Here is a 23,829-nt window from a genome sequence, read left to right on the forward strand (position 1 = left end):
CCTGCGTACAGTTATTCCCAATTCCCAGTTATTCCCAATCAATGAATTAATACATTGGTTAGGTTAAGGCTCTCATAACCCAATAATTTCTTCTATGAATGTTTTGGTATTATCTCACATGAGCTTTTGGCAGGGGTCATATCATATCTAAACCATAATAGTATATTTATACAGAAAGTCCTGCTAGGACCTGATTTTCTCAGAATGAAGCTGTGGGCATGGCAGGCAGCCCGTGCTTACTGGATTCCTCACCAAGACAGTTCAGGTTCCTCATCCTCATCCTCGACCCTGTGATGCTCAGAGAGGGGCTGAACACTCACTCCATGAGACAAGAGAAATTAGATGGAACATCTGGGAACCCAGGAAAGTCAGTGCCCCCAGGCCCAAGTCCATGTCTTCCCTCTCTGTCAGTTCAACTTCTTGTCTCTGGGCTGTTTGGGTTAACAGAACCCTCACCCTTGCATACAGTCCCCTGTGTTAGAGATATCTGATTGACAGTCACTCTCAGCAGTTGGGAACAGCTGCTGGGGTGGGAGTAGGCGTCTCCCAACAGCTAAGGGGCTTCTCCCAGCAACAACGTGGCAGGATGAGGTGGGGCAGGATCACCACTGCTGACATGGACAATGGGAAGGTAAGCAGCAAGGAACATGGTGGCATTGGGTCCTCAAGATTCTAGGCACAGTGAGTAACAAAGTAGGAGAATCTCAGGAAATGCAACCTGGGGTAGGTGGCTGCTACTTTGACTACTCCTAGGAGATGTATATTCCTAGGTGTATTTGTGGATTCCAAACTATAACATGGGACATGTTTTCCTATGTAAACAACATCCTACAATGCCTAGGTTTCTTGGCTAGCCCATCAAAATAGGTTCTCTTTGTCCTTTTGGGACCCTCAAAAGACAAGCCATGGCTTTGTGACCACGAAGATGTAAGGAAAGAGACTTCATTTTGTCAAGAGCCAAGATGACTCTGGAAGGGGCAGGGGGCTCTGGAACCAAGCAGGAGCCTTCCCAGGGCTATGAACCCATCCAGGTGGCCTATAGGTACAAAGAGAACAGCCAGGTTTGCCTCTGAAAGGAATAGAAAAAGAAGAGGCCTCAAGGAGGTATTTTTAAAATTATTATTTTAATTGTACTTATGGGGTACAGTGTGATAATTTTGATAGATGTATACCATGTATACTAGTCAAATCCTGATAATTAGTGTGAACTATAGTCCCCTCACTGGGCACTAGAACTTTAGAATTCAAGTGAAATAAGCCAGACACATAAAGACAAATAGTGATTGCTAGAGGTTGGGAAAGGTGATGGAGAGGGCGCTGGATAACGATGGAAACACACACTAGCTGGAAGGAATAAGTTCTCATGTCCTTCAGGTAGAGCGCTGAAAGGTGGGTTCTGTTTGCTCAATGTGTCATCCTTCCAGAGATGTGTCTCTTCTCATGAACCAGCCCTGGGAGTGGGAGAGATATGGGTGGTGTTGGGGTACTGCCCAGTCATCGGCACATGTTTGCAGTGTGTTCTCATTTGCCTCTTCCTGGACTTCCTCCTCCTGTTACTGGGATCAAGACACAGGTCATTAGGCTGAGGTAATGGGAATCTCTTATTCTCACCCCTGGTGCCAGTCATGGGGTCCTGGCAACACAGAAGAGCCTGGGAGTCATGTTTCCTGATGGGGCCCAAGCCGAGGATGCCTGCTGGGCTTTCAGTCTGGTCATCCAGACTGGCCATGCACTCAAGCCTGCAGGGCAGACAAGATTGCCTCTGATACTCTATCTGATGGTCTCATTGTCAGTGTCACTGACAGCCCATATGTGGCACCCTGGTGGCGCAGAAGACTGAAAAGCAAAGAGACACAGCTTTCCCAACATCAGAATCCATATTTCTTTTTGAAGGAAAACAGATGTAAGTCACTTAGTGGATGCTAAACGAGGTGTATATGTGAGCCCCTCCCTGTGCTAAGCACCAGGATGATGCAGGGAACCATAAGATATGCTCTGCATTCTTTTTGGTTTATGCTCTCTGAGAAGTCAGAGGGCACATGCATAGAACCATGTGACAATAAGTATCAAACTGTGTGGCCAGCTCTGTGCTGGCTGCCTAGCAAGTCTGACGGCACTTAATCCTCATTATGACTTGTGAGGTGTGTGGCTCTACTGTCCCATTGTATAGCAGAAAGGACTGAAGCTCAGCAAGGTGCAATGACTCATGGAGGACCTTAGCCAGTATACTCTGCCAGTATAAATGGCAGAGCACAGAGAAAGAAGCCCAAGTGGCCAAAGAGGTTACACAGAGATTAACATAGAAAAGGCTTGGGCTGCACCTTGAATGATAGATAGGATTTCAGTGAGTAGAAGACAAAGTGGGAGAAAGCTAAAGGCAGGTGCTGTGGTTAGTCCCTTTAGAAGTCAGCTCAGTCCTCATTTGCTTACAGAAGCAGCAGAACTCTAGGTGCTTCTGGTTTTTGTTTGTTTGTTTGTTTGTTTGTTGTTTTTGTTTTTGTTTTGAGAACAGGCTTTGCAGAGGAGACAAAGGCATTTTCATAGGTCCTATCAGTCAACCAACCAATAGGCCTCCAGTTCATTTTGACCTTTTTGCAGCACCAATTCCAGGGCCCTCTCTCTGTGCCAGGCTTTATGGAAGCCCTGGGCATGGAATGAAGTGGATATTGGAAGGACTGGGCATGGTTCAGGCACTCACAGTCTTGTGGATGGCTGTGTCCATGAACTGCGGCTGTGCATGTGGTCAGAGCCACAGAGTCAGTTCCAAATGCCCCTCTATCTGTGCCCCCCCCCTTTTTTTTTGGTGTTACTTGCCTGGCCTGGGTCTTTTGGGTTTTTTTTCACTTATTTAACAAATATTAATGAGCATCTCCCATGAGCTAGGCCCTGCCTAGGCATTAGGTGAGAACACTTTGGTCCTAGCCCACACATTGCTTACAGTCTACTGGAGAAGCCCAGTGTCATAAGTGACAAGAACAGAAAAGGGTATTCTCTTACCCATAAGAGTTACAAGTTGTATCCAATCTAGTCTCAGGAGCAGTGGGTGTCAGGGAAGGCCTATCAGAGATGGAACCCACTGCTAGTTCCCTCAGGTTGACCATGAGTCAGCCGGGTGAGCAGGCACAAAGGCCTCCAGAGAGAGATGATGGTGTGTCCCAAACTCCTGCAGAACTTGGTGAAGAAAGGCAACAAGACTAGCTCCTGCAGGACCATCTGTGTTGTGCTTCAGGAGGGAGCCATGGAAGGCATTTAAGTGAAAGATGTGTTTGCCATCTCTTTTAGCATTCTGTGCTCAGAAGTCTGAATCACAGTCAGTCAATGTGACTGTCTTCATACTGCATCCTGAAAAACAAAGAAACCCCAAAACACAGCTCAGCCACTCATGAGGATTGGGGGCCAGCAAGATGGTGGCACCTAGCATAGACCCTTTCCCCAACCCAGAGCCTGCCTGTTATTTACAAATCTTGCTTACCCTCTGTCCCCCTCAGTGGTCAGATCAGCTAGCATAGGGGGACAAGGTGACCTTGAAACCTCGTCCCCTTCCTTCGTCCAGCTCTTCTGAAATTCTTCAACATCTGCCCTTCCTTCTGCCAGTTGATGCAGCCACAGTGAGTTGTCCTGGCCTGGTTTGGCAGGGAGGGTGGCTGAGGAGGAAACAGGGAGGCTCATCAATTTAGGAGTCACAAATCAGTCTGACTGAGTGGCCTCCTGATGCACTCCCACAGCTTCCAGCAATAGAAATACTATTTACCTGCTTTTCCTCCCCCTCTGTTTACTTCTCTGACAATTGGACAGAAAGGGAAATAGCCCTGTTACTTCAAAATACATTTCCCCTCCTGAAGGTGCAACTTGCAATTAGACCCAGGCTGCAAGGCAGCAGGCCCCTCCACCATCCCTCTGCAAGGAACCAAGATGAAGTTAACCAGAGGCACAAATGGCTGGCTGTGCCTCCCTGATGCAAGGCTTCTGAAATATTTCTTGATGCTTAGGAAGTGAAAAGCTCCTGGTATTGCAGTGCTGGCTGGCACCCACAAGGCCAAACAGCATTCCATGGACAAAGCCAGGGGAGTGGGAATGGTGACTGAGCCCTGCTTTTGAATTTGGTAGATTTATTATTTTATTTAGGATGGGGAGTAGGAAAAGCTGATACATTTGCTCACTTTGGTACCTCCAGATCCCAGCCCAAAGCCTGAAATAAGTGAGAACCTCAAAAAATAATTTTTGAATGAATAAGACTTAGAGAATAATTTTTAAAATACCCATATCTCTACACCATCACAGAAGACCTTTTTGCTTGATAGCACCTTCAGGCCTGCCCACATGTAATCTAACCTTCCATAACAACATCACACTCTCGTCTTTCTGTCATCTTCTATTTCACTTAACATAACTTAACAAGTATGTCTTGCTACCTATCACTCAAGATTTGAATCCTGTTATGTTTTTCATCTTTTGTGTTTTGTTTTTGTTTTTTTCTGAATCAAATCAAGGTGAGTCACCCCACTCTGTGCCACAGTAGGGGAGAAATCTATCATTGGTTATGTTTCCCATCCCATCCCTCCCTCCACTTTAGAATCTTGCAGAGCTTTATGTAGTTCAGGAAAATGGGAGCAAGGCCTCAGGTCTTCAACCCCATGATAGGGGGGTGGATGCCCAGCAACCCATGCCCAAACCCCAGTTGTCTGCTGTGCTCAGAGAGGAGCCAGGGCCCACAGCAGCCCCAGGTCTCCCCGTTCCCAGCACTGGCATCTCCAGAGCTGGTCACATCCACCCCAGGGGCCATGGATGGTCTCCAGAGAGGCCTTTGGAACACAAGCAGACAGTGATCCCACTACCCTAGTCCCCAACCCCAAAGGGGACCTGGAACTCCCTGGCGTCTTTCCAGGAGAAGGTAGAGAAACTGGAAAATCACATTTTCATTCTTCATCATCTGTATACAATAGCTAGAACAGCATGGAAATTAATTATGTCATAATCACTCTCTATATTGCTGCATCAGCATTGAAATGTTCACTTTTAAATTTATTTATAGCTTGTCTGATTTCTCAAAGGAGTTCTGATGGCTATAAGCATAAAGACAACAAAACAGAAAAAAATATAAATTAAAAAAAATCATGACCAGGAAAAACATGCAGTAGAATAAAATATCAATTATCACATGCTTTGCAACTGCAAAATCTCCCTGAGAGGTCATGTACCATCATTTGCTAAGACAGTCCCTCCTGTTGGAAGTGTCGAGTTTATTTAGTTTGGGTGCTTTGTTGCTGGGGTTGTGGCTTTGTTTTAATGTGATGGATAGCACTGCAGCTAACACCATCTTGCTGATGGCTTTGTGCTTCTCTTGAATGATTATTCAGGATAAATTCTCAGGAGACGGATTACAGGATCAGAAGGTCTGAACTTCTGTGTAGCGCTAGCTACAAAGCACCAGATTGCTTTCCAAGCACACTGCACCAATTCACAATCCAATTCCCAGCTTATGCCCCAGAACGTGAAGGAGGGCTCTCAGCCTGGGGGGCAGGGGGCCAGTGGGTGCTGATGCATATGCGTCTTCTACAGCTTGAGCCCCTCCTCATCAGGAATTTATGGGGATGGGTCAAGGAAGGCAGAAGAGAGGCCCCTGCCCCAGGGAACATCTTGGAGCAATTGACCCTCTAGGGGAGAGGTAGGGCTCCCTCTCATTCAGAGCTATGTGGCCAGTGATGCCAATGGCCCAGGCCTGATGAGTGTCCTCCTCTTTCCTGTCCTCCCCAGCCAGTGATGACCATCCTATATCCTATGTCCTATATCTGGACCCCTTTTACCGTGACTGTAATCAGTAGTGCTATGCTGCTCACTGCTAGCAACTACAAATGAGGGCGGTGACATTGTGGTGGACAACTGGAGACCACCCAGACTTTATCAGGAAGTGCAATTAAAGCACAATCATGTATGACACTGGTATTAATAAGGAGCCTTATGGTTGGTGGAGGTTCATGTCTGTACTCCCAGCTACTCAAGAAGCTGAGGCAGGAGGACTGCAAGTTCAAGGTCAGCCTGGGCAACTTTTTTTTTTTTAAGGGGACTGGGGATATATCTCATTGGAGAGCACTTGCCTAGCATAGACAAGTCCTGGGTTTAGTCCCTAGCACTGCCAAAAAAAAAAGGAAGAAAGCCTTATGGTCATAGGTGAGCAATGTGTCAAGAGCTCTAGCCATATGTACTTTATGAGGCTGGGGGTTCCCCCACAGCATGGGTTTTGTCTCACCCATCAGATTAGGAATTCCCCCCAAATGAGGACAATGTCTTTTCTCTCTGGTCCAGAGCTTCCTAGGGTCATGTTCTTCATCTTCCTATCATATCAGGGGCTGCCTGGGAGCATAGTTCTGCCTCCTTCTTCTGACTGGGATCCCCAAAAGGGTAATGGCCATGTGTGTCCTTCCATGCATTGGGATTCCCTGAAGCTGGGGACCCTATCCTCAGTGTACACTGTGTGTCTAGCATGCATAGGACGCTCACAGTAAGCGGGCAGTCAGCCAGCCTCAGGAATGGTGTTGACTATTTGGACTTGAGAGTTTCAAAGTCTTTGCCATTCATTAGACAGGGGCCATGAGCACAGGCTAAGCCCTTGACCTTTTGCTCCTGGCTTCTGACTTCGTGTCTTTCTGGTATAATTTGGCTAATAACATAAACAGGCTCCTTTCTGGGCTTGCCTGGAAGAGAATGGAGGAAGCAAGATGAGATGGGAAGGTAGCAGCTGGGATGGTCACTTTTGCTGCAGGGACATTGCTCTCTCAGGAAGGCCAGGCGTAGAATCAGGGTTCTTTTGGGTATCTCACATTCTGGGCAAACAGCTGTGATCTATGGAGCAAGTCTACACAAGTCACTCATGAGATCTGATATTCAGGTGGCACTCAGGGCTCAGAGAGCCTGTCACCTATATTATCTCTTTGGACCTTAGGGTGTGAGCCGGTAAGTACAAGTTTATTAAAATCAGGTGAGGAAACTGAGGCACAAGAAGGTAAATGACCTGCTCAAGGATGCCTAGTGTATAATTAACAGGGCCTCCGTCCTGTGTGACTTGAAGTCCAGCTACCTTTGCCCCCTGGAGTCCATATGGAGGATCTGAGGCTTCACTTCTACTAGAATAAGGAAGCCAACCAGCTGACTCACCTAATATGGACTCTAAGCCTTAGGTCTAGGGAAGACCCCATGTAAGCTATCCTTGGTCACTAATACCTCAATGTGGATGAGTTTGAAATCTTTACCAAGAAGCAGAGGAGACTGGGAAGCTTGCTGCATCATAGCAAGCATGGCTTGGGTAGATACAGGGACGTATCTGTTCCTTCCTCTAAAGCAGAGGAAGGAATAGCCGCTTTGAGCCTCTTGGAGCCTCCGGAAACATGTTGTGACCTCACAGTTGGCCTCAGGCAGCAGCTCTGCAATCCTTCTCCCACCACTTTCCCACAGGGCTTCCTTCACCCCCTTCACATGGAGCAGAATAAAAGCACCTAAGCCTTTAAATAAAGACTTAAGTCAGGCATAAGAGAAACAGGGTGAGGAGACGGAAGCCAGAGGACTGGAGATCTGTCCCTCCCCTCATCCCAGCCCCTCCTGCAGGCTGGGGAGAGGACCCCATGGGGCTGCAGTGCCCCCACTATCCTGGGCATCTTAATGTCCTGCTGTCTCATTCCTCCCGCTAAACTCACCCTTGTTCTTCCTCTGCAGTTTTCATGAACACGGCCATTCCCATCGCAGCCGTCCTTATTGTAAGTGGATCTTTTCTCCATCTCCAGGGGTGGCATGGTGGGGGAGGAGATCTGTAGTGGGAGCCATCCATATTTGGCCTTTCCACACAGAGACCTTAGAAAAGGGGCTCAGTGTCAGGGCTGAATTAGAGGGATGGGTCCCTCCCATAACTGACCCCAGCAGGGCTTTTGCCTCAAGGCCTGGAAGATCTGAGAATTAGGATTTAGAGAAATTAAAGTTCATTTTTAAAATAGCTATCAATATTTTTAATTATTAAAAGTGAAACATTTACTGTGGAAATGATGGAAAATTCTGAAAGAAAAACATAAAAAAGAATTAAAGTGCCCCATAATCCCATTGCTACCATCTTTAGGGTGTTTCTTTCCAGTCTTTTTTTAAGGCATATGATATGTCATTTCTACAAAAATAGGATTGTGTGGCACAGGCAGTTGTGTAACCTGCTTTTTTATATTTAAGAACATGCCACCCGCAAGTCCCCGCGTCATGATATATCACAATGGTGGTTTTCTAAAGTGATTTTGACAAAAGCTGTGTGTAGCTTGGCAATGGGGACAGGCAGTGTGCACTTGCAGAAAGGTCTGGGCCCCACGAGCCTGCAGCCCCTCTCCGGCCTCCCATCCCCTGCCACTATAAGGGCTGCAGTTCTTTAAAAAGACGTATTTATTTCCCCTGGGGCCAGTGTCCCTGAGCTGTGTTGAGTTCACAGTCTGTCAGGCATGCTTGGGAATTCACTTTCAATGTGATTTATTGAGCTGGTTCCTGGCTTGGCTTTTTGGGATTTGTGGATAACAGACTGCTGAGCCAGTCAAGTAGCTGGGTAGGCACAGTGAGGAGGTGGCTTTGCAATGAGTGTTTTTGCATTTTAATTGACTGAAGACTAGGAAAATGAGCTATCTATAGCACTGACCTAACCAACCCCAGGACTTCTCCCTGTTCATTCATGGCAAGGAGGGGCAGGATCAGGAGGGATCACCAGGGAGCAACCCCTGTTTTCCAGCATGAAGTCCTAAACTTGCTGAGGATATTTTCATGAGATGACTGTGAGGGTGATGAATGTCTCTAACCAAAAGGTCCCTTATATGCCCCCTCCCTGCCAGTCTTAGAGTTCCCTTCCTAGGTCTGGGTGCTTCAGTGAGGAAGGGGGCCCATGCCCTGAGCCACCTTGGCCTCACTTGCGTCTCTGTCCACAGACCTTTGTGGGCCACGTCAGCTTTTTCAAAGAGTCTGACTTCTCGCCCTCAGTGGCCTTTGCCTCCCTCTCCCTCTTCCATATCCTGGTCACACCGCTGTTCCTGCTATCCAGTGTGGTCCGCTCTACAGTCAAAGCTCTAGTGAGGTGAGAGGAGGGTCTGGGGAAGGGTGCTGGATGAGCAGCTTGGGTATCAGCGCCAGGGCTTGCTCTAGCAACAGCTGGAACCAGAGTTCTTTGTCCCAGGACTCACCTCCCTGTTGATCTGGCCTCCCTGATGCTGATTATGGCTGGTCAGAGGGACATAGGCCATGTGAGCCTTTCCCAACATGCCAACATTGGAGAAGGACTTGTTTATATCCTCCAAGGAAAGGGGACTCACTGTCACCTCCAAGACAACTCTGCAAAAACAAAAAAAAAAAATTAAGGTGCTGAAATTGCATAAATTCTTATCACTAGTCCTAGTTCCACCCTCCAGAGTCACCCAGAATGAGCAGCACCAACCCCACGTGACATCCCTTGAAGTGTCAGACAGTAGCCATTGAAAGATTGTCTTACCCAGGCTGAGCATCTGCCATTTTTCTGAGGATCATCTGTGCTGCCTTTCCAGCAGCAGCTTTCCCCAAGCACTGGCAGTCACACCATGTTGGCCTACAGCTCTAGGCTCTAGAGCCCAGCAGCGACACTGCCGATCTGAGAAGAATCCCCCTCTTGGGAACAAGAACCTGAAGGTAGAGGCTGAGGCTCAGCTGGGAAATGCCATACTTTGGGTGTGAAGATCTCCTCAGGCCTCTGAATCATTTCCTTGAAAACAAGAGCCTATCCTGCCTCTCTAAAGAGCTAGCCATGTCCTCACCTATCACTAGTGGGACTACACATTGCAAATATCCTCTGTGTCTTCAGCCTCAAGGAAGGCAACACCCTTGATTTGTGGGACCCTGGTGAGTCTCAGAGATCTGCAGGAAGGAGTAGCTGTTGGAATGAAGTAGCTGATGGAGGGGCAGCTTACACAAGGAAGCTTCAGCAGAGCTTCAAAGATGGAAGGGGAAATAACTCTGTTATATAGCTGGCTGAACAGGAATTAGCATCTATGCTGCCTCCTTTCATTGGCATTGAGATTTCTAATGACCAACCCTCCCCCAACCCTCTCTAGCCCTGTGATTCTGTGTAGAAACCACAAATGCAAGGATGACAGGATCCTCATTGCTGATCCCAAAACATCACATTTCCAAACACTCTAATCCTACTATTTGCAGAGACAAAACACCAGGGTAGCTAAGGCTCTTTCAGTGAGGCTTATCTGGACCCAGCTTGTTGGACATTTAGCAAAAGGGAGGAAAAGGGATATAAACCATTCTCGACATTCCCATAGAGCTTCCACACCCTCAGGATGGGAGAGAATGAACCGAACTAGGGAAGCCTCAGGTGCCTCCTCCAAGTCCATAGGGAAATTCTAAGGGTAAAGAGGCAGGAGGAGCTTTCTCCATGAGCAGTAACCCCTTCCCAGCAGCTTGTTATGGGGATTCAATCCTGTAATGCTTATAAAGCAATTAACAGTGTCTGGCATGTATGTACCTTATATGAGCATATGTGCTCACAAAATATTACCTATTGTTAATAACCAGTCCTAATCCTAACTGCCCTAAACACTGACCAACCTTAACTCTAGCAATAACTAGAACACCAACCATCCTTCAACTTAATAATCCAAGCGACCCACCTTGAACATTCAACTAACCTTAAAAACTATCCATTTCAACCTCTAATCCAGACCCCAGCCCACTCCAGCTAACTCTGAAAATCCCTGAAAAAATTAGAGTAAAAATTCCTGGTAATATCTAGTACCATCTCCATTGGGGGGAAACACTGGTCTGTCCCTCTCCAGTGTGGGCTTTGTGGGGGCCACCCTCGGGACCAGGAACTTTCTCAGAGCTGCTCTCTCAGGCCACACCCTCCCTCTCCCCTCCTCTGCCTCTGGCAGGGGTGAGGGGTGTCTTTGTGCTTCTTCTGCAGTGTACAAAAGCTGAGCGAGTTCCTGTCCAGTGCAGAGATCCGCGAGGAGCAGTGTGCCCCCCGCGAGCCCGCACCTCATGGCCAAGCCAGCAAGTACCAGGCGGTGGTGAGTGCCCAGCCTCCCCCTGCTACTCCCAGCGATTGCTCTCTAAGGCCTGAAGCTCTGCCCTGCCATGTTGCGCCTCTACCTTTCCTCCCAGGAAGAGGGACCCCCAGCCCTGTGGGTCCTCACCTCCTAACCATCATCCCCAGCCCCTCAAGGTTGTGAACCGTAAGCGTCCTGCCCGGGAGGATAATCGGGACCTCATGGGCCCTCTCCAAAGGCTGGCCCCCAGTGTAGACGGGGATGCTGACAACTGTTGTGTCCAGGTGAGTCCTAGACCGTGTGTCCCTATGTCCAGCTGCCCAGCTGCCCAGCACCGTCTCCCCGGGGAAGCTCAGCATCTAAAAAGCCAGAGAGGGAACACAGAGGTCTACCCAGAGGTCATCCTTCCCGCCTGTAGGAATCCTAAAACTAGGGACTCAGTGGGGAGTCCCGCTTTCTCTCAGGAGGGTGCCTGGGGCAGGGGGCCAGCATGAGAAAGCCAATTCCCCATTCTTCTGCCCTGGAAGTGACCAGGAGGTTGGAGTCAGTATCTTTTGGCTTTTGCAGTGTGGGAGGAATGACTAATCACTTTGAGAACCCCTTGCCTTTCTGTCCTCTTCTGCATGGTGGGTGTGGCCAATAAAGATTATCGGAGGCTTCTTCACCTGGACCCCGGATGGAATCCCCACACTGTCCAACATTACCATCCGAATCCCCCGAGGTATGCCCTGGCTCCCTGCTCCAGATGGCCCCTCAGCTTGCCCCGCATACAGAGAAAAAGCCAAATCAGCATTTGCTGAGTACCTGCCCCTGGCTCACTCTTGCTGGGTGTTCTGGACTCTGAACGCTAGAGAGGGGTGGGCCATGTCCTCAAGGCATCTGTATGCTGCCCAGATGTGCAGCAGCAAGTAGGGCCCTAATATCAGACCACCATTGCAAACAGAATAGGTGATTCTTCACAGAATGATCAGTCTTGAGTAGCCAAGGAAGGCATGTGGAAGAGGTAGGGAGGACATCTTGACAGAGGCAGTGCCTTGAGCAAAGTGTGGAGATGGGTTGGGGTGGAACCCAGTTGGCACCCTTTGGAATCACAAGGAGCTGGGCTCACACTGGGAAGCACAAGGGAGGATCAGGGATGGGGGCTAGGGGGTGAGAGTAGAGGAAGAGCCTGGGAAGCCAGAGGATGATGTCGATTTCCAGAAGGAAAGACTCAAAGTGAGAGAGAATTTCTTAGGGATTTTAGGTAGGAGGAAAGATAATGAGTGCTCCGTGACTGAGCATATCTGTCTGAATGTCCTTCTGATTGATGGTTGCTCAGGCTGTCCCTGGCTTCCCTCCCATTGCCATCCTCCCTCCCTGCAGGCCAGCTGACCATGATCGTGGGGCAGGTGGGCTGCGGCAAGTCCTCGCTCCTCCTAGCCGCACTGGGAGAGATGCAGAAGATCTCAGGGGCTGTCTTCTGGAACAGGTAATAAGTGCCTCCTCCAGGCCCAATTAGTGGGGAGTCCTCCTTTCAACCATTCTTCTTCTCCATGGAGGATGTATCATGTATTTATTGAGTGATCTCTGTGCAGTCAGTGAGTACTCAATAAATGCTGCTAATTGTTACTGTCATCACCATCATTAGTGTTCATTCACCCTTACTGGGTTTTTTGCTAAGTCCTTTGTATGTATTATTTCACTTAATCCTTAAGATAACTAGCAAGGTAATTACTGTTGCCAATTCTCATTTTATAGATGAGAATTAAACTATTTGCCCTAATTCACACAGCTACTAAGTGGCACAACTGCAGTTCAAACTTGGTTCTGTTTAACTCTAAATCTCAAGTTCACTCAACTGAATTACTTCCCAGTGTGGGAATTTGCAATGCCAATATTGGTTTCCAACTTGGTCATCAGCAAAGTTGACACAGGACATTCAGTGGGTATGTTGAGGACTCAGGGATAACCCAGACAAATGGTGGTTTCTGGGCAAAGATCACTCTCTTAATTAAAGAGAAAGAATTCCAGGCTGAGTCATAGATATATTATTTATATCCACCTACTTCCAAAAAGCTCTTAAAACTCTTGATAAAAGATGCATATAGGGCTGGGTTGTGGCTCAGCAGTAGAGCACTTGTCTAGCACATATAAGGCCCTGGGTTCGATCCTCAGCACCACATAAAAATAAATAAAACAAAAGTATTGTATCCAACTAAAAATGTATATACATTTAAAAATTTTCTTTTAAAGATGCATATAAAATGGAACCTTCTAAAAAGATAAGAAGGAAGAGCTGGGAAACAAAGAGGGTGTAAAAGGTATTTAGAAGCTGAGGAGAGGATAGCTCCTGCAGTCAGCACAAGGCCAGCCCTCCTGTAGCCAAGGGAAAGAGGCACCCAGTTGGGGTTTGTAGTCCTCATTCAGGAATAAAGTTTGCAGCCAGTTGAGCAGAAGAACAAGTTTTCCTACCAATCATTTTTAGGGGGGAAATTATTTAAGATGTCAGGTTTTCATAAGCATGAGTGCAGAACTGAGCCAAGTCTAAGACCTTGAGCCCAATGTCTGAACACCAACATGTGCTCTCTTTTTCTGCTTTTCCAACAAGTCCCTGAAGTATGCGCCCAACATTGCAAATTTGCCTCTTCTCTGTGACATGGGCTGGCAGATGAACCCCTGGGATTTCCCATGACTTCAGTCAGTCTCTTGAACCTTAATTCCATTGAGATGAGAATGTTTTGGTGGGTAGAGGCATCTCTCCCTCTATTTTTCGTCTTACTGGCAAGATTTCTCTGCCTGACTGGGAGGATCCAGACATTGGATTTAAGGCTGCTTTGCCAGTCCTTTGTTACTGACTGCCCCTCAAGGCTTTGGAATGAGGACCCCTTGCCTGTTGCCTAACTCTGTGTTGGCAATAAGACAGGAGTCCCCAGTGAACTATGAGCTGAAGAAAGCCACCAGTCTTTACTAGGGACTTGCTGTGGACCAGGCCCTTTGCTAAGGGCATAGCAAGCATGATCTCATTCAAGCTTCCCACTAAGCCTAGGAGGTGGGTGTTCCTGATCCATTTCACAGAAGCAGGAGCTAAGGCTCAGAGAAGTTGGGGCACTTACATCAGCATGTGGAGCAGCGGCCCTGTTCCAGGGTTCTTTTCCTTGGGTTGGAGCCCCCTGGATTTTAGTCCCAGGGTTTATTCTTCAAACACATAGAGGTCAGTCTGTATCCTGCTCAACAGGCAAATCAAAGCCTCTCTGTGCCAGGTCCCTTTCCTCTCTTCTTTGCCTCCTCTCCATCCTTTTCTCCCCTGCCTGCTCTCAGGCCAACTTCAGTGCCTCTCCTTGTCCTCTGCAGAGGCAGCATGCATGCTTACCAGGGGTTCAGCCCTGCTTCAGACTCCAGCTGTTCTTCAAGATGTGCTAATCTCCAGAGCCTAACTGCTGTTCTTCTCTCTTTGGAAACCTGTGCCCCAGCCTCGGGGAGACAAGGGGCCTCTTCAGGGCAGGGAACACTGGACACCTGTCATGTGCCAGGACTATGCAAAGCACTTCATTGCCTCAGACAGTCTTCACCAAGCCCTGTGAGGTTGCTGAGGAAACCTAAGTAAAGCCAGTTGCCCGAGGCCACCCAATGCTAAAATAACAGAAGTAGGATTTGAAGCTAGATGTTCAATTATATGGGCTTTCTACTGTGCACTGAGAAAAGGGGGGGGGGGCACCAGAGCATCATAAAAAAATAATAGCTTGCCTGACTGACCAAAGTCTAGCAGCCTGTGTGGCTTTATACTCACAGGCCTGTCTCTTCATCAGAGCCGCTGCATGGGGTTTTCAGAATTCTATCCTCATCAATACATCCTTTTCCCATTGGACAGTCCAGGCCCAGCTCCTGACTCTGTTCCAGGAGACAGGCTGCAATGCAAAGATTCTTATTTCACTAGAATCCACCTTGCTCTCTTCCACAGACCTTCCCAAGCAGAGCAAGGCATATCAGGTTAACTTGCAACCAACCCTAGGAAGTTACGAGAACTTGTTCTGGATTCCATTCATGCTCTGGTTTCTCTACACTGATGTATTCACTCACTCAATATTTACTGAGCACCTATTGTGTGCAAGACCCTGTGACAACAGGAATGCAATGTTAAGACGTGCCCCTACTCTTAAAGGAGAGGAAATTAGATTAGTGCGATGCTACAGCCTGGAGCAACAGCAGCGATCTCTGCAGTCAAGGAGAGAAAGCTGACCGTGGATGTGGTGTGCAAGCCTCAGGGATGAGTATGGGTGCCTCCGATGGAGAAAGCGGGGGTGGCCAAAAAAGATGTTCCAAGCAGGCGTAAGGACATAGTCAAAAGCTTGCCGATGTGAAAGAAAATAGTTCTGTGTTCTTGGAGTACTGGGGGTGTAGGGTACAGTGGTGGGAGATGGGACTGAAGGAGTGCATTTGGCTTGGCTCAGATGTAACAGGCCTGGGATATAAGATTTAGTCCCAAAGCTGTAGAAGAAACATGCTATGGATAAAGGATGGTGAATGGGGGGGCAGGGGTTGGGGGGGAGGTCAGGGATTGATTCCAGGAAGGAGACCAACTAGGAGCTTGTTAAAGTGGCTAAAAGAAAAAGTCTAAGCGGACACAACTCAATTGGCTTCTCTTCTATTTCTCCAACAAAATCCTGGGCACACATAGCTCTGTCGGGACCATCTATCCTGTATATGAATTGAATGTGGGGCTAGAGGCCAGGTGCTCCTCCACTACTTGCAAGAGTTCCATGCTCTAGATATTGGGCCTCAGGTCTTTACAAAGATGATGTGCTTGTAAAATGAGCCAAGAGCAAAATAGCTTTTGACCTGGCAGCCCCTCCTGGGAGTCTGCCCATCTGCAGCCAGAGACAAGAGTGATGCCAACCTGCTCCAATGTTTTCATCCATACCAGGGCCAAGCCCTGATGACCAGGCAGCCAGTAAGAGTTCCAGGAGGCACAAGGCAGGAAGTTGGGGGATTAAGAGGCGCAGTGTGGAGAATGCTCTGGGGACATGAGCCTTGGTTTATTGGTACAACTGTTCATTTATTCCCCCAAGGACCAAATGAGCTAAGTATGGCTGAGCAAAGACTGTGGAGCCAAGCTTCCAGGGTTCAACTTTGGTCTCTGTGCTTTGGAAAATTCCATAAGCTTTCTTTTCCAGTTTCCCCTTTTTACCCATGCGGTTGATGTGAGGATTAACCTAGCTTGTAGCAAGTGCCCTATAAATATTATTATAAACATTATTATTCAACAATGTACCTCTGCCAAGAACAAAATTCCCCTACTGCTCTTTAATGTACTCTAGCCTGTCTCCCGGGAAAGATGGTAGTGAGCTCCCTAGAGACAGGGACCATATCTTATTTGTCTCTCTGAACCCAGAGTGCCTTTGCAAAATTAATTCACTTACTAAATTAATAGATCAGGAAAACATGTGGCTTTCAAAAGACTGTCATTATAAGTACATCTTTTTTAAAAATTTTTGGTTAATTTCTTTTTTCTTTTTTAATATTTTTAGTTGTAGATGGACACAATAGCTTTATTTTATGTGTTTGTTTTTATGTGGTGCTGAGGATTGAACCCAGTGCTTCACCCATGCTAGGCAAACACTCTACCACTGAGCTACAACCCAGCCCCTATAAGTGCATCTTGATGTATCTTTCCCACATGCTTTGCCCAAGATTTCCCCTCACCCTAAATTCCAAACTTTTCCATCAACATTTGAAATGAATGATTCCTAGGAGTGCCTCAGCTGTCTTGTGATCATTTGCTAATGCATCTGTCTCCCCAATGACACTGGGCTCCTTGAGGTTTCATGCTGTATTCCATGTGCCCAGTGCAAGATATGTATTTTCTAACTGTTCTGTGTAGGTGGCTATAAAGGAAAAAAAAATGGGTCCCTGCTCTCAGGGGGCTGACAAGGCCTCTATGTACAGGGGTGTGCAGACAGAGTCCAGGGTGGGCACAGAAGGTCCATCAGCCAAGGTCCTGCTGACCGAGCTGGAGAGCTCCTGTGGCAATGCTGAGCAGACCCTGCTTATCAGCAGCCTGGCTCCAGAGATCTGGAGCCAAGATGCTTGGACTCCGAGCATTCACATTAGTAAGAGTCACCAACCCCTGTCTGGCTTTCTGCGTCAATGAACTGTCAACCTCGGAATTTGCAAATTTCCTCTGTAATTTTTAAATGGAAAACATTTTAATAAAAAGTCAATATTGGCAGATACACTCAGGTGGAATTCTTTCCCAGGAAATAAAGAATAGAATCAGAAATATCCACAGTAGAATGATTTTAAATGTCCCCAAGGACCCAGCAGGAAGCAGGGCCTGGAGGAAAGTACTGGAGTGGGGAGGAGAGTCTCACCTCCAGATGAGGAACAGCACACAGAGTCTCACTGAGGATCCCTGAGGCCCCTGCCACCACCTACTGAGGCTTCCACATATGACACACATTAGGTCTGTCTGTGCCCCCTCAGGAGGCCTGGGTGCTCCTTGCCCTGGGCCTGCCTCAGAACCTGTTGTCTTGAGTGGCTGGTGAGAAGGCCGCCTGCCCAGGTCCCTGATTCCTCAGAAGGTAAGAAGAAAGGTTCTCCTCAGGGCTGCCCTACGGTCTGACCTGCTGTATAGTTCCTGGACCTTTCCAGGAGTTGGGATCAGGGGCACAGGTGCCCCTGGGTTTCCTGGAAGAGGCAGGTGTGGAAAGAGGTGTGGAAGTGACAAGCCAGACTTGGAACCAGGAGGCCTCTGGTTGTGACCTTGATTGCTACTCACCAGCCCTGTGATCTTGGGCACATTACTTCACCTCTTTGAGACTCAGTTTTCTCACTTGGACAATGAAAATAAAAGCCCTGCCTTTTCTCCCTTGGAGATTCAGCCTTGGGACCCAGTAGCACCAATTGAACAGAGTGTTGAGGGTGAAGGGTTAAGTTTCAGGACAGTGACAACCCTGTCTGGCAGGAAGAATGGACCATAGAAACGGAGAAGGCCTAACCTTCTCTTCCCAAAGTCCTTCTTCCCTTTCATTCACTGCTAGGTCTTAAGTGAGTGCTGGCGGCATTTGAGTCCTCCTCTGTCTACTCGTTGAGGACCAAGCACTGGGCTGAAAGGACTATTCCCCACAGTTCTCCCACTCCTACTGTCATTGTGAGGTTTCTTCCTTTCCCCCCCACTTGATGGATAAGGAAATAGAAACTCCTCTAAGGCAAAGGCTTGCCTCAGATTTCATGGCCAGTGAGCAGCAAAGCCTCTGGATTCAAACTGTAGAGCCCGTGTTCTTCCTACATGTACACACTGCCCGGCTCCATGCACGTGTCCTCCTCTGTCCCATGGTTCCTCCCATCACCTCCATGTCACAGTCCTTTTACCCTTCAAGGTTTGGCTCAGCTCTGGGTTCATCTGTGAAAATTTCCTCATTTTCTTACATCTCTTCTTCCTCTTCCAAATAACCTTATAAGATTACGGTTTTTTTCCTCTGATTCTAGAAGAATGCACATTAAGTTAGAAAAGATACACAGGGAGAAAGAAGGTACAACAGCTTTCCAACCCATCACCAAGAAGTATCCCACTCTTTTCTATATGTATTTGTGTATGTGTCTGTGTGTTCTTCTGCCCAAAAGCTCTCTAAAACTTTGTTGTTCCAGCTTTTCTTGTGGCCATCACAGCTTTTTTTTTCTTTTTTTTTTTGTATTGGTTGTTCAAAACATTACAAAGCTCATGACATATCATCTTCCATACATTTGATTCAAGTGGGTTATGAACTCCCATTTTTTACCCCAAATACAAGTTGCAGAATAGCAAAAGCAATTCTAAGCAGGAAGTGTGAATCAGGCGGTATAGCGATACCAGATTTCAAACTGTACTACAGAGCAATAGTAACAAAAACAGCATGGTACTGGTACCAAAACAGGCAGGTGGACCAATGGTACAGAATAGAGGACACAGAAACCAATCCACAAAACTACAACTATCTTATATTTGATAAAGGGGCTAAAAGCATGCAATGGAGGAAGGATAGCATCTTCAACAAATGGTGCTGGGAAAACTGGAAATCCATATGCAACAAAATGAAGCTGAACCCCTTTCTCTCGCCATGTCGTCACAGCTTTGATATCTGAATCTGATTCGCCTACTAGACCATGAGCCCCTGGAGCGCAGGCTCCTGGTTCAGCTTGGTACACATGTGCCCAGCTTTCGCCTTGCTGTGGGGAAGAATGTGGGAGCCCCAAAATGCAGGCAGAAGAGGCATAGAATGTAGCCGGCATTCATTTAAGACCCCAGCAATCAGTGAGAGAAAGTGGCTGCAAGATGTACCATTCTTTACTTTTCAGATTAAAACATACACACAAAGCCTTGGGGAGGTTCATTCTAGAAGACTTAGGCTATACTAGAAAGAGGAGCTGAACCCAGATTCACACCCCAGCTCCCCTCCCTGTATACACACACACACACACACACACACACACACACCCTGTCTCTCTCACTTTAGGCCTGCTCTGCAAACCCTGAGGCTCAACTTCCTCATCTGAAAAGTGGGGATAGGATGATAGGGGTCTCATAGGGTGAGACAGTAAGTGTGGAAACATGAATGCCAGCCCCTCCCTTTCTTCTTCCCCAATTACTCATATGCCTGTTAACAGCCTCCATTTATTGTAGACCTGTCATGCCCTAAGCACCACGGAGGCTGAAACAGATGCTCTTCCTGCCTTAAAATCCCTCTGGGGATGAAAGGCTTGCGTAAGAGCTGATTGGAGAGTAAGGTAGTCCATTATAAGGGCTAATTGAACACCCCAGACCATGATGCACATGGCGTGAGGGCCAGGAGCACTGATGTTGATGTCCACAGGGATTCTGCAGAAGCAGAATTAACAATCTTTGCTACTCGGGAACATTCAAGGCAGGAGGACTCCAGAGATGAGCTTATCTAGGCTCTCTGGCCACAGAGTTGGAATTTGTCAACTTTGATTATTTTTTTCTTTTAAATCTGTCTCATGTCAACAGCTTGTCTGTAAATTGTAAATTACAGCAATCCGGTGGTTGCAGAATGCAGGGTTAGGTTGGGTTAAGAGAATGAAATGAGACCACAAAAATCAGAGAACAGGAACAGAGGAGACTGGCGATGATATATGCATCGGGGTCTCCATTTAGTCCTGCCTCCAAGCAGGGGTTCATTAGGCTGTTTTCTATCTCTGTGTTTTTCCTTCCTGGTTTTCCTAGCAAGAAGGAATTTATCATAACTATCATGTGGGAAATCACAGTGAAGTCTTGGAGTGTGAACGTTTAATATGTGACACTTTGGAGTCAGATTTGTTTTCTTGCCACTTAATGGGTGTGTGACTTTGGGCAAATTTCTAGCCTTTCTGAGCCTTACTTCTTTTCTTCCTCTTGCAAAGAGGAAACAATTAAACTGAACCTCCTTCATATGGTACTTTGTACCTTAAAAATGATAATACTCTTATGATGTTTATCATAGTGCTTAAAAAGTTCAATGTTATCTGGTTTTAGTATTATTAAAGTAAGACCTGTAGGAAAATAGAGCAGATCATTTTTCCCCCAATTGTGCTTATCCAAAGCACTCATTTCCTTGGCAGAGGGCTGGTTCTGGAAGATTGAAGTGTTAGTCTGGGGCAGAGGAAAGAGCACTTGCCCCAAATGGCTTCTCTGGGGCAAGAGCTACCCACATTTCCTCCCTCCCTCCCTCCCTCCCTTCCTTTCTTTCTTCTTTCTTTCTCAAAACGAGAACTGGAACCCAGTGAACCATACCCCATCCATGGGTGGGTGGCCAGGTGGGGGGATTGCTTCTCCCCCAAAGACTCAGCATACTAAAAAGGCAATGGGTTGTGAAGTAACTGATATTGATCTTTCCATCTGTGCCCAGCAGCCTTCCTGACGGTGAGACAGGAGAGGACCCCAGGTACGGCCTCGGGACTGGTTGGAAGTGGATCCCAACAAAGAGAAGGACCTGGGTGGGAGTGAGGACCCTGTGGGTGGGAATGCTATGTTGGATTCAAGGCTGTGCAGCCCACATACTTTCAGAGGCGTGAGGCTAGGCCATGCATTCTTAATGAGGGCGAAATTTGGTTTCTTGGGGGAAAGAAAACAGATATTACAATGCTGTGTGCCCATCCACAGAGCCACAGTACATAAATACATCTGTGCTGTTAAAATTTCATGGTGAGGAGACTTTGAAAGTAGATTAGTGGTTGCCAGGGATTGAAGGGAGAGAGAAGGAAAGGGCAGGGATTGCTAATGGGTACCAGGTTTCTTTCAGGGTGATGAATATGTTCTGGAACTAGATAATAATAATGGCTGCACAGCCTTGTGAGTATACTAAAACCCACCAAATTAAAAAAAAAATATGGCAGGAAAGGACAAATAGAGAAACATGTCAAAAAAGACTATGGGGTGAAAATGTGGAGGAAGTTGAGAAACATGTCTAAGAAGAAGAGCTGGATTCCCCTTGGGTTCAGAGAGAAAACTCAAGTCTTCTTGCTTTGTGTTCAAGGCAAGTCCAGAAAACCCAAGGAAAATAGATAAAGAGGCTCTAAGACCCTCAAAGCCCTCCCTACCATACCCTCTCCCAAAGACACTGGAGAGACTCTCAAGGTGGTATGAGGTTGGATGGGGGAGGGGGTTGGATTCATTCTGTAGTTTAAGCTTCCTGTCTTCATTCTCCCACACCAAAGAGACGACTTCATTTCCCAGTATTTTATCTGCCCTTTCTCCCATCTTACCCCCAAAGTGATGAGAGGCCCAGCCTCTCAAGCCATAGTGATTGAGCCAAAAGTCAGTCATGGGCATGGCATGTGACAAGTACGGGTGTGTGCAACAAGAACAAAGTAACAGAATTTTTGGCACTGGAGAAGTTCCGGGCAGTTCAGAGCACAAGGGCACCACAGCTGACATTTCTTTCCTGGCAGACCCCTCAGATTCCACAGTTGTCTTCTGACGGGGCCACGTGGGGCCACAGATCACCCTGGAGTCCTTCTTGGCTTTCTGGGCCATAGTGGCCCACCTGCACTTGCAGGTGCTGCTGTCAGCTGCCTAGCCTGGCCTGGCCAGAGTGCTGCTGGCCAACAATGTGTTTGGTCTTGGCAGCCTGAGACCTTGACCTAATCACCTGAGCCCAGATGAAAAGGCTGGTCTTCAGGGACCACATCTTGAACTTTATACTCCTTTGAGCGGGTTGTTACCCTCAAGAACCTGTACAATGACGCCTCTCCCCATTCTTACTCTTAAATGAACTGGTCCCCAGGATCTCCTAACACCTCCATAGTCAGGCAACAAAGGCTGCCCTGGGATGGCCATACTCCATCTCACCTGTAGCTGCAGACTTGGCCCCAGGGGTTCAAAGGAGCTTAGAATCTTTATGGAGGACGTGGTCTATGAAGGCAGAACCTGAAGTGTGTCTTTCCTCCTCCACAGCAGCCCAGAGCGGGAGACTGTGGCTGACTCGGATATCAGGTACCATATCAGGGACACTTGCCCTCCAGTGTGGGCTCCCCAGAGAACTCTAGGCCTGAGGGGGTGACATCACCCTGAGGACAGCTCTAGGTTCCAGCCCCAGCTGCTTGGGTGGGCAGGAGCAGGCTCTGTGCCCCACAAAGGGTCTGTGCGTCAGGCTGTACCCTTCATGCCAGATCTCAGGGTTGGGTGATGGGGAGAAGAGATCTTGAGAACCACATTATACCAAATGTGATTCCCTTGGCTCCTCTTTGAAAAAACAAGCTCTTTCACTTGGAGTCCAATGGTTCAGGAATACTGAAGATAAAGAAATCAGAGGTGGAGTGGTTACCTGGTTTGATCACACTTTTGGCTCTTCCTTGGCTTAGGGTAGAGATCCAGGAAAGAGAGCTGGTTGCAGGGCTGGGGCAGGCTGGGTGTAGTCTGAAGAAGGCCAAGGTCCTATTCCCCAGCCATCTGAGGCCTGGAACACCCAATCCTGCCCCAGGCCCTGGAAGAGGGAGAGGTCACATGGTACAAATTTCTGCCAACTGTACCTCCCATCTAGTGCTGCCCTACCCCCTTAATCCAGTTTAAGCCATCAGCTTGACACCTGTTCTGAGAATAAACCCCTAAGAAAGCCCCCCCAACCCCACCTCTCAACCTGCATTTTTCAGGAAGAGAGGCCCAGTGGCTTATGCATCTCAGAAACCATGGCTGCTAAATGCTACTGTGGAAGAAAATATCACCTTTGAGAGTCCCTTCAACAAACAAAGGTAAAAAATCTCCAGGAGGAGGGAGGGTCCTGGGGGAGGGGAAGAATTGGTCTCTGGCAGTGTTACCAGCCGGTCCCAGGCCCCACCAGCTGCCCTGCCCCTCATCAATCACCCTCACCCAGTCATCCTACTCTCCAGGCCACTTACCTGGGAGTCCAGCCAGCTCCATATGGTCCATCTGGAAAGGATCCAGCTGTGCAGGGGCATGGGGCAGCACTGCTTGTGGGTGAGAGGAAGGAGAAAGCTGTGCTGCCTAGTCTCCTGGCTGGTGGGCCGACTGACCAGCTCCATCTGATTCTCCATTCTCACAATCCCCACCTTCAGCTCCCAGACTTATGCACTATTTTCCTTCCATGATAATAGTGAAGGCCAGCATTTGTTAGGGTCTTACCAGGTGCCAGGCATGGTACCAAACTCCTTGTACATGTGATTGAACCTAACACCCACAACAACTTCAGGAGGTGGGTATGTTATTATTCCCATATTATAGACGAGGAAGCCAATGCTCTGAAAGATTAGGTAACCAGCCAATAATTAGCTGAAATGGGTTTCAAATCCAGAACTGCCTAAGAACACATTTGTCACCAAGACACTC

General features: G+C 47.7%; 1 protein-coding gene across 3 annotated transcripts in view; it reads left to right on the forward strand.

Annotated features, from left to right (window-relative positions):
* Nucleotides 1–23,829, forward strand: part of Abcc8 (ATP binding cassette subfamily C member 8) — a 74,320-nt gene that overhangs the window by 31,303 nt on the left and 19,188 nt on the right. For 2 of the 3 annotated variants that reach the window (XM_046438330.2, XM_046438332.2), the window contains exons 11-19: nt 7,708–7,748; nt 8,940–9,085; nt 10,952–11,057; nt 11,204–11,320; nt 11,682–11,757; nt 12,399–12,504; nt 20,894–20,929; nt 22,441–22,479; nt 23,136–23,234. In XM_046438330.2, coding sequence (XP_046294286.1) covers nt 7,708–7,748; nt 8,940–9,085; nt 10,952–11,057; nt 11,204–11,320; nt 11,682–11,757; nt 12,399–12,504; nt 20,894–20,929; nt 22,441–22,479; nt 23,136–23,234 — 766 coding nt within the window. The remainder of the gene's footprint in view (nt 1–7,707; nt 7,749–8,939; nt 9,086–10,951; nt 11,058–11,203; nt 11,321–11,681; nt 11,758–12,398; nt 12,505–20,893; nt 20,930–22,440; nt 22,480–23,135; nt 23,235–23,829) is intronic. The other variant, XM_046438331.2, reaches the window with a different exon arrangement.

Source organism: Marmota monax, unplaced genomic scaffold (genome assembly GCF_021218885.2).
Source record: "Marmota monax isolate L192 unplaced genomic scaffold, Marmota_monax_Labrador192_F-V1.1 WCK01_AAM20220418_F8-fsc00061, whole genome shotgun sequence".
NCBI lineage: Eukaryota > Metazoa > Chordata > Mammalia > Rodentia > Sciuridae > Marmota > Marmota monax.